General features: G+C 39.7%; 1 protein-coding gene across 1 annotated transcript in view; it reads left to right on the forward strand.

The window, feature by feature from the left end:
• The window catches only part of adam19a (ADAM metallopeptidase domain 19a), a 156,211-nt gene that overhangs the window by 115,129 nt on the left and 22,413 nt on the right, over nt 1–18,669 (forward strand). Inside the window, exons 7-15 of the mRNA XM_018693824.2 lie at nt 1,925–1,990; nt 2,626–2,697; nt 3,060–3,226; nt 5,053–5,137; nt 9,973–10,115; nt 10,589–10,766; nt 13,063–13,152; nt 14,855–15,050; nt 17,269–17,377. Of these exons, the coding sequence (XP_018549340.1) occupies nt 1,925–1,990; nt 2,626–2,697; nt 3,060–3,226; nt 5,053–5,137; nt 9,973–10,115; nt 10,589–10,766; nt 13,063–13,152; nt 14,855–15,050; nt 17,269–17,377 (1,106 nt within the window). The remainder of the gene's footprint in view (nt 1–1,924; nt 1,991–2,625; nt 2,698–3,059; nt 3,227–5,052; nt 5,138–9,972; nt 10,116–10,588; nt 10,767–13,062; nt 13,153–14,854; nt 15,051–17,268; nt 17,378–18,669) is intronic.

Here is an 18,669-nt window from a genome sequence, read left to right on the forward strand (position 1 = left end):
GAGTTATCCTCTAAGTCCATTAACAGTTAAGAAAAGTCAATACATTATATTTATAGTTACTTATATGTTATATTTATTATGACATGATAGTGTTAATGATGGACAAGCTAAAGCCATTTGATCAAGTTGGCAAATTAGATATTTCGGCAACATTTTGTGCTCATGTTTAAATACACACTGCTTCATGCTCAGGTCCCGATAATCTGGTGCCAGATTAGAACTGTAGCTGATTAAGTTTAATTCCACAACAATTTATATAATTCCTCATCATCACTCAGTGGGACCATTCAAGCTTGGTGTTATTTTTAAAGAAACTGAATTTCACAGTCAGTGCATTGAAAAGACACAAAAAGAATGATTCCTTTACTTCCTCTAATGTGATGACTGAATCACAATTCTCTTTTGATTTATTTTATTACCTAGCTAAATGAAACCACCAATCACATAAGAACATTTGGCTCTGGAGGGTAAATGGTCTTTGTCATATGCAAGCACAATACTGAATTGGTCTTGGTACAATATCAGGGCACAAAATGACTCTCGCACAGCCTGGAAATGAAGGGAATTATGGCTTTGACTCAGCTTTTCAGGTTGGTTTAGGCCATGGCTACGAGTCAATTTCCTGTGCATTCATAGGGAAGAAGACCTAAACACAAGTCTAGTTTGCTTATCTGCAGTTATCATCTATCCGTGCTTGCTGGGACAAGCAGTCTTTCTTTGGGTTTTTCTTCTCATATTTATTCCCATATTTGTCACTTTCCTGTTAACGCTCTCAATCACTTTAAACTGTTCTCATCTTTCTCCACTCCTCATATGCTAAAGCCCTCTTAGCTCTCCATTAGGGCATTTCTCTATCTTCCTCCCTCCTGCTCTGTACCCCTTGGCTTTCACAATTCCCTCCACAGCCACCCATTAATCCTGAGTTGTTATGCAGAAATGCCAGCCACACACAGACCCCAGACTGTCCCAAGGCTTTTTGCCACTGTTGCTTCTCATATGAATAATGTGATGTGTGAATGCATTACCGTGGATATGTGTGTGTGCTGAGCTCCACAGGCTGCCATCACAGCACCACAGATTCCCCACCAATCCGCAATATTGGTCCAGACCGAGCCACAGTAGCAGTCCCCCCACATGTAAATCAATGAGATTTAATTACAGCAGAGCCTTTCCCTAATGGCTGTAATCAAGTATTAAGAGGTTGGAGACTTAATGATGGAGGGATATAAGGAGTCATAAAGCTTTGTAAACACAAGGTACCCATACAGGCTTTTCACCTCTTTATGTACCACTTGTGGACTGTGTAGTTACAAGCTTTTAACCCATAATAGTTTCTGGTTTCTTTTTTTCTGTCTACTGACATGGAGAAGTATTTTTTGTTTTATTTTGCAGTCTTAAGTCTTATTCAACAGTCTGCATGTATCTGTGGGATCACAATTTAGTCAATCAGCTGCTTGACCACTATTGAGCAGCATTTCATTGGTGCAGTAGTTAAGGGGGGACCACTGGCTCATTCCCAGAGCCCAACCTAGCCATGATCAATACTTTATTAATATATAGACATATATATTACAATATGGTCAGACTTTCACCTAAGTTACAATGAGCCAACACACACGCTCACAAAAAGAAACCCAGAGGAACAGCTAAAGGCTTAAAGGAAGCATTTGAGCTAGTCAATATATCTGTTCATGAGTCTAACATAAGAAAGTCATGATGCATGGAGCAAAATGTCCATGACTAAAAATTAATAAAAATAATAGTTTTCTGCAGTATCAAAGTAATCCAGTCACACGTATCTGTACATATACCTTTAATGGAGTCAGTTTGCCAAAATGTCATAATGTGTGGCATACTGTTTCCTCATTGATAACCAGGTTCCCTTTATTTTCTGTCTTTCTCTTTTCTTCTTTTCCCTTGTCAGGTTAAAAGGAACACCTGGGGTACAACCAAGTACATGGAGCTGTACATAGTGGCTGACAACACACTGGTAAGCTGGCACTGACTCTCAACCCACTCCAGCCATTCCACTGCAGAATAATCCTGTGTACAGTGCACCAGCACGAGCGCCACATTTGTCCACTTACGTCAGACAGCCATCAAATGACACGCCAGGATGGAAACACGGTCCACATCTTAAACAATTATCTCATTCCAGTTAATGGAGCTCTTTCATACTGAGAGCACTGAGCTGACATAATAGTCTCAGCAAGGCAAAAGCATGTGGAGACAGGCCGGAAGGATTTGTCTGCTTAATGAGGGAGTGTATTTAGGTGGAATCTAAAGGTGGAAGGGCTTTTAAATAGACACTAAGCTGCAGTGATGAGATGCTATATCTTCATAAAAGTCACTTTAGGGTTCTTTCTGCCACATTAATGCCATAGTAACAGCACATGGTGACCAGTATGAAGGGTCTGATCTTTTCCTTCTGTAATTGGTATAATTATGATGATGGACCATGGTAGAAGTGGTAAAGCAGGGCTGATTGGGTTGTAGTGTTATTTTCATTGGTCATTAGTCTCTGCAGGGAATTTAAGAAAGGATAGTCTGTAACATTTTATTTATTTTTCTGATCGCAGATCTCATTCATGCCACTAATACTCCCCCATCTCCCCTGTCCTGCAGTTTAAGCGGCAGAATAAGGACTATGAAAAGACCAAGACGAGGATAATGGAAATTGCCAATTACGTGGATAAGGTAAGGCTGATGGGTTCTCCTGCTGCTGACTACACTTCTCCAGAGAACAAACTGCTCCATTCAACAAGCTAATAGATACTGTTCTACAGTCATCACATCTCTTGATGTAATTTATTATTAATCTACTTTGAGATTTGTTGTCTTTGATGTACCAAGTAAATGATAAGTGAATGAAAACAGGACACAAATGTCCACTGTGACATGAAGCCTCATCAGGATTTAATCAATACTGTCCTTCAACAGCCCTTTATGGGAGATTGTGGAGAAACTGCCTTGTGTGACCAGAATCTATTATGTGAGCTTATGAAAAGATTGTAGAAAAACCTGTGTGTGTGTGTGTGTGTGTGTGTGTGTGTGTTCAGTTCTACAGGGCTCTGAACATCCGTGTGCCTCTGATTGGTCTAGAGGTTTGGACCGACAGGGATCAATGTATCGTCACAGAGGAGCCAAACGCCACCCTCTGGTCCTTCCTACAGTGGAGACAGAAGCTGAAATCTCGCAAGAAACACGACAATGCGCAGCTGCTCACGTGAGCAATGGACTCTCACAAACACACACACCACACACACACACACACACACACAGAGTTTGCACCAGTAATCAGAAAGACATTTACCGCATTCTTGCAGAAGATCGTGATCTCTCATTGGCTGATATGTTGCCAGAGAAACTGGCAGCAGCATCCTAATTGTCAGATTTACAGAGCTACATGTGAACAAGCCGCAGACTTAATTTCACTTATCTGACATGACCAGTAGCTTATGGTGACAACATTTTCACATCATCACAAGAGTAAAATAAGAGGTAAATACAGTATAACCCAGTTCTCTCTGTCAGTATACAATGTATATTTAACAATTATTGAGGTTCAGTGCCTTGCTCAAGGGCAGCTCAGAAGATGCTGTCAAGGCAGTTGCTAGTCTTCTCTCCGGCCTACTGGTACAACCATTCGGTCAGCACCTCCCTAGCCTGGTGATTTTCAACTGTGTGTATCATGAGCCACAGCTACATAAGTAATTATCTGATTTATTACCAACATGGTTTTATTTTGTAATAAGATATTATGAAATAGGGAACACGGAGGCATCATTAAAGTGTAGTCCAATGGGTCAGCGAACAAGAATAGGTTGTAAACACAGCTATAATTAAACCACTTTGCAAGTGAAGCACCTGAAATGATCTCTCATTACACAGGAAAACTGTATTTCCTCCTCATAAGTTTCGCTAACCTGGAGGTTTGTTTACAACGTATCTGATGTATTATTGCTTATTATTCCTTTCCTGAAGGAACAATTTCCAAAACTATGCAAATAAGACCAGGTTGTGATCAGCCGGTCTTATCCTTCAAGGGTGTTCTTGTGTTTCCTCAATGACATGTTTGATGTTTGATACCTAATGTTTGATGTCTAACAACATCAAAGACCTGGATCCTGACAAGTAAAGACTGTTCACAGGTCCAATGAGAACCTCCTTGCAGAGAGGATAAAATCAGTTGGGAAAACGAAAATTGACCGTGCGACATTAAACACAGCATTAGTCTGACACTGTGTTCTCTTTTTCTCACTTTTTTCCCCACGATCAGTATTGATCAGTCATTCTTCCATTGAATATTCACCTCAGGAGGAACTAATCAGTGAAATGAGCTGCTCTAGTTTTTGTTTGGAGTGAAAACCTGCAGATTCTCTGCCCTCCTGATGTTAATGCATGGGTTCATAATCATCATTGTTCCTCAGCTAATAAGAAAGCTGATTAACTCCACATCCTCCCTACATACACCTCCTATCCCCCTGATGAGCCTCTGTGTGGCTTTAATGACACACACACACTCCCAGTCGTGGGTCAGATAATTTCATATTTCATGTACAAATTGACAAATGATTAGTTAAACAGGGATTTTATTAAGCAAACGATCTTGCTTCAGTCAGCTGTAATTGGACCGAACAACTCAGCATGCCGTCAGTCGCAGCATCGCAGCTTGACTGCTGGCTCACACACATACACATACACACACACATTTGTAGATTTATCCATAAGCTGTAAACTGTTGGCCCCTCATGTTCTATAATTAGTTGTGCTGATACCACAGGGCCTATTTTGTTTTGATTCATCAGACAGAGCTTGATTTTGTTTTGGGAAGCTAAGTGACAACTGCCAAGAGACCACATGGTGGATTGAGGTTCCTAGCACGCCCTCTTCTACATCTGACAGGCTTATCATGTCTGCTGCTGTGCACTGCAGTTGCATCTGCAATCAATGTGCATCCACTGTGGAGCCCGTAAGTGAACAGGGAGGAGATTAAGGCTAAGTGATTTTTCGTTTTGTGTGTGTCTGTGTGTGTGTGTGTGTTTGTGATAGCGGTGTGATTTTCAAGGGGACAACTATTGGGATGGCACCGCTGGAGGGAATGTGCAGCCTGGAAAACTCTGGAGGCATTAACGTGGTATGTAGGAATACATTTCTCATCTTTTCCCCCTCTCTATCCTTTCTCTCCTCAGTTCTGTTTTCTTTTCTCTCAAAAACACTCAGTCCCCTTTTCCCCCCAATCTTTTCTCCCAGCTTGAATCTATCTTTCATTGATTGTATATCTTGCAGAATGTCCTCCAAAATATAGAATTTCGGTCTTCACTTCTGTGTGTATCATCAGCTTTAGGTTTTCCTTTAGAGCCAAGAATAAGATTGGGATTCATAAGGATTGTTTGGAGTGACACAGTGGTGCAGTGGTTAACACTGAATCACAGCAAGAGGGTCCTGGGTTTGAACCTGCTGACCAGGCCTTTTCTGTGTGGAGTTTGCATCTTTATCCCATGAGCCAGATACTCCAGAGACACACAGGTTAATTGGTGACCCTAAATTGCCCGTAAGTGTGAGTGAGGGCATGAATTGTAGTTTGTCTCTATGTGTCAGCCCTGTGATAGGCTGGTGACCTGTCCTGGTTGAACCCCACCTTTCACCCAATGTCAGCTGAGATTGGCGCCAGAGCCCCTCTGACTTAAGATCTCAAGATTAGTTTTTTAGTGAAGGTGGTAGAGGAAAGCTTAGCATTAGTGAGAGGGGTGACAGTTGCTCCAGTTAGTATTTATATGTTAACAATGGATCATGTGAAAGATGTCTCTCATGGTGATGATCCTTGGAGACTCTGCAGCTCTTCAAAACAAAAAATCACAAAAGATCTTATCTCACCACAAGGAGTCTTCCTAAATGGTGCTAACTAAATGGTTCCTAACTAAGAGGTGTCTCTTAAGAGTCTTTGACAAAGCTGCTGAGAGTTGCTTTTACTGAGGAACTGCTGAGGTAAGAGAAGACCTATGGATGGCATCACGTTTCATGAATGAGCTTCTACACTATGACTACAGTGATTAGTTGACTGTGTACAGTTAAAGTTTTCAGTGTTGTGCACCCCTACTGCATATGAGCTCAACTGTGTCTAATATGGTCTTGTTAGATAGGGTGTTTATTGTTATATTTCATTTTATATCTGCACAGCTTAGAACATTGGCAGCTTTCTGCTGCATTAGATGGGAAAGAGGCTGAAACAATAGTGGAGAAAAAAAATTCAATCCCTACTCAATTGAGCTACGGATGCCACAGTTAGTGTATGAATACCATATCCAGCTGAGTCAGTGGGAAATGTTTCTATTCAGGACTTCTGGTCCTGCTGATGTACAGTGTGCCGTTTCTCTCTGGTTTTGCCTCTTGTCTTGTGATGTTTTTGTGTCAAAATATATCTCTGCAGCTCTTTTGAATATTGAAAAAATGAATAAGTGTGAAGGAACACTATTTTAAGTGTTTAATCTATCAACTGAAATTATAATATACGATACTGTGATACAATATAAGAAATCTCATATTGTCATGACTTCTCTCATTATAACTTTTGAAATATTACAACTTTTTCCTCTTAAAATTACATAATTCTAGTAATACTATGACTGAAATTGCAACTAAACCCTGTATTGGAATGATCTTTTATCTAACTGATACCACTTAGTAACACATTAGAGTGTAGTTTAAGTCTGCTAATGCAGATCATCAACTGTCCCCTTAGAGTGGACCTATTAGAACTTCCATGCCTTTATTTCAATAGTCATTAGGTTTTACAAAGTAGCAGTCCCCTGGTCCTCACTGACCTAATCAACTAATACAAAGGATGCAGAGTCATGCTGCAGCCACCATTGTTGCAGAGTATTGCTAACATTTGTGTATTTTAAAATCAACATTATTCGGAGAATACTTCTAGTAAAGTACTGTGTGTGTAAATGTACAACAGATACAGATGTACCTTAAGGTGTTGTTACGAAATGTAAGGGTAGTGTTGAAATTAAAAGGTTTGCCACAGAATAAAACAAAGAAGCTGTGGAGATTCTTGCTTATTCTACAAAGATCTTGTAAAACAGCCTGGAAAAAATATCAGTGACCCTTACAAATGATGGTGAATAAGTGAATTGACACTTAAAGCAGATTATTGTATTAATTAGTATTACAGGTGTCTTCAATCTCATAATCAGTCACTCAGCCTGTTTAATGGACAAGAGAAAGAAAAGAGAGCTGTTTGAGGAGATAACGACATGGTCAAGATAAAGGCTACAAGACCATCTCCAAGAAGTGTGATGTTGCTGTGACCACGGTTGCTAATATTATTAAGTAGATTGAGGACCATGGGACTGTAGCCACCCTCCCTGGACATATCTGTGGAGGAAAATTGACTTCAGGTAAAACAGAGGGATATGGTTGAATGGTAGAAAAGGATCAAGATACAACAATGTCTACTCATACCTTACATCACTTTCTGAAGGAAAGTGGGCTCCATGGAAGAATACTTAAAAAAGACCCCACTTTTGAAAGAGAAACATAAAATAGCCAGATTGAAGTTTGGTAAAATGCATGCTGGACAGGCTACAGTGCTTGTGGGAGAATGTCGTCCAGACAGATTCAAAAGAAAAGAACACCATGGAAAGACATCGGGGAGGCTCGGTTATGTTATGGGGTTGCTTTGCTGCATCTGGCACACAGGTCAAGCTGTGCAGGGCACAATGAAATGAAACATATTGCCCATTGTCAGAGAGCTCTGTCACAGCTGCATCTTATTGCTCCTCCAACAGAACAATGAAACAAAAATTACACAGAAAAGCAGCCAACAATGAATGGGAAGAAAACACTGGACTGTTTTGAAGTGGCCTGGCTTGAGTCCTGATCTTAATCCAACTGAACATCTATGGAAAGAGCTGAAACTCACAGTTTGGAGAAAGATGCCCGTCAAACCTGAGACCAAACTACCAGCTGAGATGCGTAGAATACTCATTACAAAGTATTATTTGAAGGGTCCCAATATTTCTGTAAACACCATTTTCATTTGTGGTTATTATTTAAAATAATAAGAGAAGGTTACCAATATTTTCATCACTTTAACTTCTTTTAGCAACTAAATTCTTAAATGAAATCATGACCAATGAAACTTAGGAGTTTCAAAATAAAAGTTCTTGAAACTTCTTGAAACAAAGTCTCATTCACATTGTTTCAAATCAGCATGTTCTGCACTAATGTGATAATCAGTCAGTGTTAATCAGGATTGTCTTGCCAAGTTTTAAGACTGGTCTGAATCTTGAAATAAATTAATCTCTTGTTGTGGACAGTCACACAGTCAATTGTTTCTTGTCAGCTGTTGCTGAAAAATAGATGAAATGAGATAAATCAATACCAGTTACCTCGTCTTACCTATGACTTATATCAAAGTGAGATGAGAGTTTCAATGGTTTTGTGGGACAGATGAACCCAAGCACTGGTGCAGTACTATAAGTAGGGGACATTCATCTTTACTGTAGCCCCTCTTGGTATTTGAGGATGTTAACATTCAAATCTTGCCTGCTTTCCTGCAGCTTTAAAACATCCACTGTAGTATTATTCAGTCTGTGTAGCTTATATGGCTTCATATACGTGTGCAGAAGTGGCCTGAATGAATGCGGCTGGACAGATCGATAGCTTTTCCATGCTTGATTTGCTTCTAATAGGCTGTCAGCTCTCCTATGGGCAGACGTGGCCTGTAGAATCCAAATGTCCTGTGGCTGACCGAGCCGGGGAGTTGGTGCTCACCACAGAACCATGTTGCCTCTGTGGTTTGGCCCTCAGAGCATTAAGTGGCATGGGAAGGATTTCACTGCAGAACATCAGCGTTTCCAGACAGTTAACATATCCCCATTTTATACAGTATGCATTATTCAGAGGCAGAGCTAAGAGTGAATGACAGCTTTCAGTGGATCAAAGAGGAGCTAAATACATCTGAATAGTGTCACTACAGTGTGTGTGTGTGTGTGTGTGTGTGTGTGTGTGTGTGTGTGTGTGTGTGTATGTTTTCATGCAGCTCTATCCTGTGAGGGTTTTTTTTCACCTTTGAAACTGGGACATTGTAGCTGTTTTCTTACTTCTACACAAGCTTCAACTTCAGCATCATCTAACCTCGTCAGACACGTACTGATTGTGTACCTCACACTGTACCCATTTTGTTGTTTTTTAGCAGCGTGTTCCACTGTCACATAACCAACAACAACTAACAAAAGCTTGATTGATTCTGTAATGGTTCTGAATTGCAAAAGTTTTTAGCTACCATTGCTATGAGACTTTGTACAGCCATTCATAGTCCCCAGAGGATGAATCCTAATGACTGTGGTGATCACCTGCACCACCAGCAGGTTGCCTTGATGATTTTGAGTGAAATTGCTCAGTGACATTGTATGGATTGCTATGAAAAGTGTACTTCTAGCATTCATGTTCCCTTTAAGCTTTACTTACTTAAATATCTTACTAACTAAAGCCCTTTCATCAGGCGTCATCATCAGGTGATTTTGTTGTATACTTATCCAAAACCTTGGTTTACATCCAAACACAAATACTGTGAAAATAACAACACTCCCTCAGCTGTGTTTAGCACTAACGTTGTTAGTATGCTAACATGCTGAACTAACACCTCTACAAACTATACATCAAACTGTTAAAATTGTCATTGTGAACATGTTAGCATGCTAATAATATGTAGTTTAAAGTGCCACTGGACATCACGGCAATTTTTTGTTAATGGGTCAGTAGGGACCACTGCTCAGTTTTCCCTGGGACCAGAATAAAGTATTAATCCAGCCCTGTACATACGAAAGACGTAAAGTATGGAAATGTATTTAGAATCATAGCAGAATGTATGTATTTATACAGACATACATAACAGTCATCAAATGACACATTCAGTGTTTTCTGAGCCACATTAAGTCTCCCTCTAATTCACCCCCACAGGACCACTCTGAGCTGTCCATCGGTGCTGCAGCCACCATGGCCCACGAGATCGGCCACAACTTTGGAATGAGCCATGACCATGAGGGCTGCTGTGTCGAGGCTACTGCTGAGCAGGGAGGCTGTGTGATGGCTGCCGCCACCGGGTGAGCCTCAGGCACTGCGTCAGGCTTCAGCATAAACATGCTCCCATTGAGATGTTGTTGCTAACAATTTGACATATGCATAACAATTTCATCAGCCAAGAGGAAAAACTAATTACATTATTAATGTCACTGCCTAAGAAACTTATTACTTGAGATTGTTAATTTCTCTCAGATATAAAAACACCAACTTCTGTACTGTTTTTTTATGATCATCAAATATTCATAATCACCATTGATATTGGATTTCCCATGTTGTCCTTCACATTAGAGAAAGGCAACATAAAATGTCAGGAAACAGAATGAAAGAAAACATTTTAGTCTAGTGAAAGCATTAGTATGTAGTCCTTACAATACCTCAAAGTGCCACATAGAAAAACACAAAGAACTACTGCTATACCTTTTAGAATAATCATGTGTAATGTGTTTTTGCAAATTCTCCTCTTCAACAACTGAATGAAAATCTCTGTGTAAAGGCATCCATTCCCACGAGTCTTCAGTCGCTGCAGTAAACGCGACCTGGACAGCTACTTCCAGAAGGGAGGGGGCATGTGTCTCTACAACATGCCCAATATGAAGGACCTGGTTGGCGGCAAGAAGTGTGGCAATGGCTTTGTGGAAGATGGAGAAGAATGTGACTGTGGAGAACCTGACGTGAGTATATTTGCTCTTTAATATTTGTCTGAACTACCCCCACCCCATAAAACTTGTCACTTCTAATGCAGATGAATTCCAGTAATACATTAATTTTTAAAGGGACATAGATATTATGTATGATAATATATGATTTGTTTTGTTGTTGTTGTTGTTTTCTGGGAGATTGAGGATCAAAAGTAAACACACAAAGCTACCCTAATAGCTAACTCCACAGGGGACAACTTGCTGGCTAGCCACTTGTCACACACTGGTTTGTATACATGTGGGAGGTTGTGGATCACTGTTGTTTCAGTGTTGTGTACATGCTACAAAAGAAGTTGCAAACTAGATATCCTGTTATCAGGACAATCATCATATCACTCTCCTACCGACAAAGCTGGAGTTAGGCTGTTATTAGCCTAGCTTAGCATAAAGATTGGAAGAAGAGGGACGTAGTGTCTATGTACTAGTGGACAGATGTAGTAAAACCCACATCAAAGCTAAAAGTTTTATTTATGCAGCCCATAATCATACATTTGTTTCAGGCATTCTGTTTGGATAAGAAAATGCTCTGTATATGACATCTATTGCATTGTCATGTGTAAAGAGTAAACAAAAGTAGCTATAGAATTACAGAGCAACAGAATTACAAGATTGGGTAACAAGTAAAATGTAAACCAAAGTGTGTCATTCTATCTATTCTATATTGATGTCACCCAGGAAAAATGAAGCTGTTTTTAATCATTTCTGTCAGCTCTGATCTTGCACAGCACTGCAGTGTTGTGGCCTCATCATTGATGCACTCTGTGTCACATTTCTGCGACGCAGCTGAAAGATTGCTGAAAGTTTCCTTAAATCGGAATGAAGTGTTTGTGCTCAATAAACCCAGAGGTTAAGTAAACCTTTTTTGGTTCAAGCAGCAGAGCAAATTGAAAACAGAGGAAGCAAATTGGTAGCTGACAGCAGCAGCGCCGCTGATGGGGCTGTTTGTTATGACTCCCACTCAGAGTGGAGCTGACAGTCAAGCTCAGGCTGCTGACAAGCCACCTGCTCTTAGCATTTCAAATGAGATGAGCTACAGAATGATGCTTTATAGTCTCACCTTGTGATTTCCACCAACGCAGACAAATGTATGACACATATAACAAACATGGGTGTGGAGTTGTAGATTATAGACTACATGCAGTTCTTTTTTTCTTTAAAGAAGGGAAACCATTTCAAAACCAAATCTTTTACAACCACTAATGTTTTACAGTGAATGTAGAAAGGCAAAGTTTTTTATTTTTATTTTGAGTCTAATCAGACACAGCACTGTCCACAAAGTGGGTGTGTGGAAAGTCACAGAGAGATATTTCAGGTTTTTTTTTTGTCATTTCAATTCAATTGAAGCACATTGGCTCTGTCTTGATGTTCAAATGAACATCACACTACAAACAAGCCAGTGCTTTTTGTTGTTGTTGTTGTGTTCACCCATAATCCCCTCTCCGTTCTTTCCTGCCAGTATAATTGGCTTTTTTCTCTTGCTCGAGTCAACTCCCACATTTGTTTTGACCGTAACCGGTGGCTCAGAGGAGGGCGCCATGGCAACGGGAGATGTTGTCTGTGTGTACGCTGTATGACACGCGAAGCAGCAAAGTCATGTCTCTAGATTTCTTTTTTTTTCTTCCTGCGAGCATCTGATAAAATTGTCAGTCACAGTTGTCAGTTGCCACTAAGAAGTGTGTGTGCAAGTGTGTGTTTGATGATTTCTGATAGGATGATTTATAAACATCTTTTTAGCTTTTTATTCATCACTAAGACCTCTCCAGTGAACATTTTGACCTTCTGGATGTTGGGTGCTGCAGGCCATCTGGACCTGAAATCAAAATTAGCAACCCACTAACATTTACTACACCATACTTGGAAAGTTGTAGAATCCTTTCTAAATGACTTACTACAGGCTTCAAATTACACCTGTCAGGAGGTGTCTGACGCCAAATTCATTTATAATAATTATACATGCAGGTGCACAGAACAAAACATGAAAGGAGCCAGTGAGCTGTGTTAAATAAAAAATACCCTGCACATGTCTCAGTAATGCTGCAGGCATTACTGACCATGGTAGAGTTGTCTGCATTCAAAATGACATCTCACAAGACATTAGATTTTAACTAGACTTACTAGCCATTAGAAATGTTCATGTTTATTTATCTCTTTTGTAAGATATAACACTTGATATTGAGCTACACGTGGACTGGGATTTGGAAAGTGAGTGTGTAGGTTTTGGCACTTGACTCAGTGGATATAATGAGTTTGTGTGTGTGACCGTTAACAGGAATGCACCAATGACTGCTGCAATGCCAATAACTGCACCTTGAAGGAGGAGGCTCAGTGTGCCCATGGAGTGTGCTGCGAGGGCTGCAAAGTAAGAAACTCGCACAGACACACACACACACGTGCAGGCAGAGCGGCGTAGGAGGGAGCTCACCTCGTTTGCAGTAGTAGCTCAGTATCATTAGTTCACTGTCAGTCATCATGTCAGCGTGTTGGCATACTGTACCCACGGCGTGTCAGCTCCTGTCGCAGCAGGGCTCGCCGTCTTCACATCACACCAACACGTTTCATCTCTGCTATCATCTCACTGTTCAAATTCAAATCCTGACATCCCATTGTAATACACAGCAGTGTGAACCCAAATTCTGTTGAGCTTTAGCCTGACAGCAGAGACAAATACTGAAGATGGCAATAACTGATGTAGTATCTGCAGAGGAAGAGCTGCAACTCCTCTAAGTTTGTTTCTCTTATTGTCATTGCAATATTGTTAGTCTTTTAGTACAAATATTTCCTCTTTATATGCTGTGTATGGCATGACAATCTCATTACACAGAGGGACACATTTCAGCATATCTCACACACTTTTCTTCTACTGCCACTGTTGTCACATTTTTGTGTTTTGATCCATTCATTGTTACTTTACCACAAAGATTTTAATTCTTCTCATTCCCCTTAAAGCTGCACTCACATACTGCATCAAAGGTGAAGGTCAGAGGGAAAATCCCTCAAGAATTTTCATCAGTTCTCCCTGCGGCTGTGTGGACAGCCCTGCAGATTTGGTTTTCCAGACCACAAACTTTGCTCTCATCAACAACAGCGGGCAGCTCTCTCATAAAACCACTGTGGACTACCTGTACAGCAGCAAACAGTTAGTTAGAGACAAGCTGATGAACATAAAGGAACATTTAGCAGCTAAAGAGCCAGATGTTTTTCTCAGGAGTTGGTGGAGACCAGGACAGAGCTAAGAGGAGAGTGAATATTAGACTTAAATTTATCAGGTGGATGCAAATATGAATCCAAATGAATGCTAATATTGCTGGATTTGAGTCAAATTCAAAAACACCATAATGAACAGATGTTGTGATCCTGTCCTTTTCTGCTGTGGCCAAAACTTTTGTTATTCAGCTTTAACTTGGTTTAAGTCTATTAAAAACATTTTATACTGTACTACAATAATAACAGATACAGTGTTTATCTATCTAGACAAGACTGTGCACCATTCCCTTGAATGAAAATACACCACTGTACATGTTTGAAAATCTATCTTTTGAAACTTAAGATCTTCACTACAATTTTAAATGAACCTCTCCGGGTTTGAACAAAGCTTGTCTTTACAACATGAGTTTGTAACCACCTGGCCGTCTAACAAAGTTAATTCTACATGTTGTATTCCACAGCTTAAACACACTATATATGCTTCTGTCTTTTTGTTTGTGTCCACATATTTCTCTCAGTGTTTAGTGGTAAAAATATCTAGTGTCTTGTATTACCTGCCATGGTCAATAGCCTGTTGTGGAATACTACCTGACCCCAGGCTTGTTGAAATGCTATTCAATTGTGGCAGTTTATTAGATCCTAAATTATTTGCAAATATTCCCTATTTAATCAGTATCAACTGAAAAACTCTAGAAAAAAGGTCTTTTACAACTAGATTTTGGTCTGTTTAGAAGAAAGTGTTCATTATTCATCCTCCCTGTGAGATTCACTGTATCAGAGATGATCTTCCTGTTATTTTAGATGTCTTGCACTCTCCCTTTCCTTCCCTCTCATTGCTCGTTCCCTGTCTGTGCCAGTTGAAGCAGGCAGGTACCATGTGCCGGGGGCCAGCAGGGGCATGTGACCTGCCAGAGTACTGCACCGGGGCATCTCCTTACTGTCCTGCCAACGTCTACCTGCTGGATGGCTCCTCCTGTCAGTATGGGCTGGCCTACTGCTACAACGGCATGTGCCTCACCCACGAACAGCAGTGCCTACAGCTTTGGGGCTACGGTAATGAAGAGTCTATGAAAACACACTCAAAAAAACGTATACTTACCCACTTGCTCAGTATTCCAGGGATAAACATGCCCTCAGACCAGTGTTAAGCCTTTGTTTAAACACTCCAAAATTAGGTATTTACCAGTGGAGGCTTTGAATGGCAGTACATTTATTCAAATACTAAAGTACCAATAGCCAATACTGGTGTTTAAAACTGCTTCAAACTACAGAGTGACTGCCAACAGATTTGACAGTATATATGCTATACTATACTGCTGAGAGCAAACACTCAATCAATGCCAGACATTCTTGTTCCTTTTCTCTCTCAAATATGAATGCTGCATTAAAAAGCATGACAGTGTTTGTGCAGCAGCACCTGAGATAAAAGCAACATGATGACTTTAATGTGCATCATCTTATTTTAATGTTCTGTAATTCTTATCTTTATTATCTTTTTGTTACAAAGACTAAAAACAATTCTCTCTAGTTTTTTGCCACTGGGAGAAAAACTGAGATTTTGAGGATTTTCATAAGAACTAATAATTCTCATAGTGTAGACTACTGGTAATTGCAGATTACATATCATTAAGTATTAGCTGAGGTTAAAAGTCATTGTTAGTTTTGCCATCTTTTTTTAAAAAAAAAACAGTTTTTAGTTGACTAAAATTCTGGATTTGTTGTAAAATACTAATAATTAAAAATGTTACACCCCTGCCTTTTGTTATTCTGTTGGCTTAAGTTAATAAAAGTTCAAAAGAAACATATCATTATTAAACATATTATCCTTAACACCAGCTCATTTTCTGTGTGGCACACCTTAAGGTGCCTCATTAGGTTTATAGCATTCCTCAAGCTACTTCATTGCCATAGGTCTTTTTTCCTGACAATAATCTGACTATAGTTTCTGCAGCATTACATTTGAAGTGGATCCAGAAGTCAACCTAATTTTTCTGACCAAGCCCTGCTGTTGGCATCTTACTCTTTTCCCAAGCTGCAGCCATTCAGCTAGCCTCTGCACATATATTACAGGTGAACATCCATCCATCCATTATCTTATCTAGCTTATCCATTAAGGGTCACAGGGGGCTGGAGCCTATCCCAGCTGTCATTGGGTGAGAGGCGGGGTACAGATCGCCAGTCCATCACAGGGCCAACATATATAGACAAACAACCATTCACACTCACATTCACACCTATGGGCAATGTAGAGTCACCATTAACCTGCATGTCTTTGGTCTGTGGAGGAGAACCCACACAGACACGGAGAATATGCAAGCTCCGGGCAAACCGGTGCTCAAACCTGGAACCTTCTTGCTGTGAGGCGACAGTGCTAACCACTGCACCACCATGCGCCCTCACCGTAAACATTATCTCATGATTTTACAGATATAAAATGAGAAAGAAATGGTAAACTAACAAATAAAAAAAATAAGATTAAAAAAATAAATAAAATTAAATAAAAAAACAAGAAATAATAAGCAAAATAAAATTATTTCATTTTCAAAACATTTCAAATTTATTCTCATAATATTTAGATTTTTCTCAAATTATTTCAACTTTGTTTTTGAGATTTTAGAGATACCTTAATACTCCATCATACTGTGCCATTTGTAGTTACCATTGTTATTATATTCCAGTGTATTATGAATATATATCAATTGAATAAATTGACATTTTTTGAAAAACAAGCCATCTTAGTCACCTGAGGAGAAGAGAACACGTAGCTAAGGCTAATACATTCTAATACAGGTGTTGAATTAACTCTATGGTCATTTTGGACTATTTTCTTTGTGATTCTGTTGAAATGTTTTGTGTTATACAGAGAGGTGTTTGTGATCATTTTATTCTTGTTCATATAAATGTGCCTACCTGTATTTATTGGACTGCTGTTGTATTAGTGCTGCATTAGTTTTAGCAAGGTGCTGTTTAAACTGATAACTGAGCATATGTATGTGTTTAGCCTTGCTTAGCAGTATCCCACAGTCCTGTCGTCATAGTGAGGTCACCATGTTCAGCTTCAAATAGTGTATATGGTGAGGGTGGTGTCTCATCATCTCTGCAGCGGACAAGCCGGTGGCTGAGACCAGCATTAGCTGTGTCTGTTGTCAAGCACTTTGTGAGTCAGGATGCTACCATTTGTTGACAGCAGAGAAGGATCATTGCTAACATTGTTAGCAACAGCGATACAAGTAAACAGACTCATGGGTGATGGGATATATTGTGTCTTCAGGAGCTCGACCGGCCCATGATGCCTGCTTTGAAGATGTCAATGCAGCAGGAAATGCCTTTGGAAACTGTGGGAAAGATGAACATGGCAACTACATGAAGTGTGAGAAAAGGTAAGAGACACTGGTGATCCTGACAAATTCTAACACAAATAGAAAAAAAAACATGAGTTACCGTATATATGGGTAGGTACTAGGGCTATGGCACAGGTAATCAGGATTCTAGACAGCAGAGGCATGTTCTCTTTGGATTTCTGTCATAAGAAATGAGATGAGGTACAATAGCAGAGTGGGTGCCTGGCAAGCCATGACAAAAATCTGCCAGGAAAAGAACAATGTAGGAAACACTAGTATTAGCAAAAAATAAAAATACTCACATTAAGTCAAAATTAGGAGGTACAAAGTCATATTTTAAGACGAAATTCACTGACTCATTCTATTTACTTTGTGTCTCCTAATGTGGACATTTCATATTATTTTTGTCATTCTTTCTTTCAACATCCAACTAAATTTCAGCACCACAAAAAAACACTTTTTTCTCTCCTTTGATTTCTGCCCTTTCCTTACCATAACTCAAGTTTGAATCAATAGCAATATCTAACATTCTCTGTTAGTATGTGTGGGCATGTTTTCTGACGAGTTTCACCCTACATTCAAACACAGACCGCTGTAGCCTGTAAAATAAATCTGTTGCTGCAGAATGCAAAGAAATGATTAGAAATCTTGATTAAGACCAACATTAAAAGCTGCACTAACAAATATTTTCCTAATAATGACTGAAACGACAATGTGCAATGTGAAGGCTGTTTTTTATTGGGACAACCCCACAGAGAATTATCACCACGTCTTCAGTTCCCCCCAGTTCTACAAAGTTTTTTAGCCTTTTTCTGCTCATTATTTTGCATTTTACAGCCCACAATGTTACTATTTGGTTACATTTTAGCACTCTCATCAACCTTGTTTCAAGTAGCCACTGTTTCCAGTCAAAAAGCTACAGAGAGTAACTGGGAGCATTTAGCAGCTGAAGAGCCAGATATTTCTCTCAGGAGTTGGTGGAGACCAAAACAGAGCTAAAAGAAGAGTGAATATAGACAACTGCAGCTTTAATAGCAACTGAGTTAACTGGGCAACTGTTGTATAATAATAATAATTGTTATTTTTATTTACTATTTATTATTATTTCCTAACATCACAATTCTATAGTCATGTTAGTGATCATATGAACATTTGGTTCTTTTAAAATCTCTGCTGCTGTTAGCAAGCACACTTCTGTTGAATTGAGTGTTTCATCATTCACACTCATACACACAGAGAGCCAGGCCCTCTGTACACTGTCAACACAGGCCTCTCAGAGGCAGTTTCCATGGAACTGTGCCAGAGCTAATTAATGGAGCCAAATTAGCGAT

Source organism: Lates calcarifer, linkage group LG14, assembly GCF_001640805.2.
Source record: "Lates calcarifer isolate ASB-BC8 linkage group LG14, TLL_Latcal_v3, whole genome shotgun sequence".
Lineage (NCBI taxonomy): Eukaryota > Metazoa > Chordata > Actinopteri > Centropomidae > Lates > Lates calcarifer.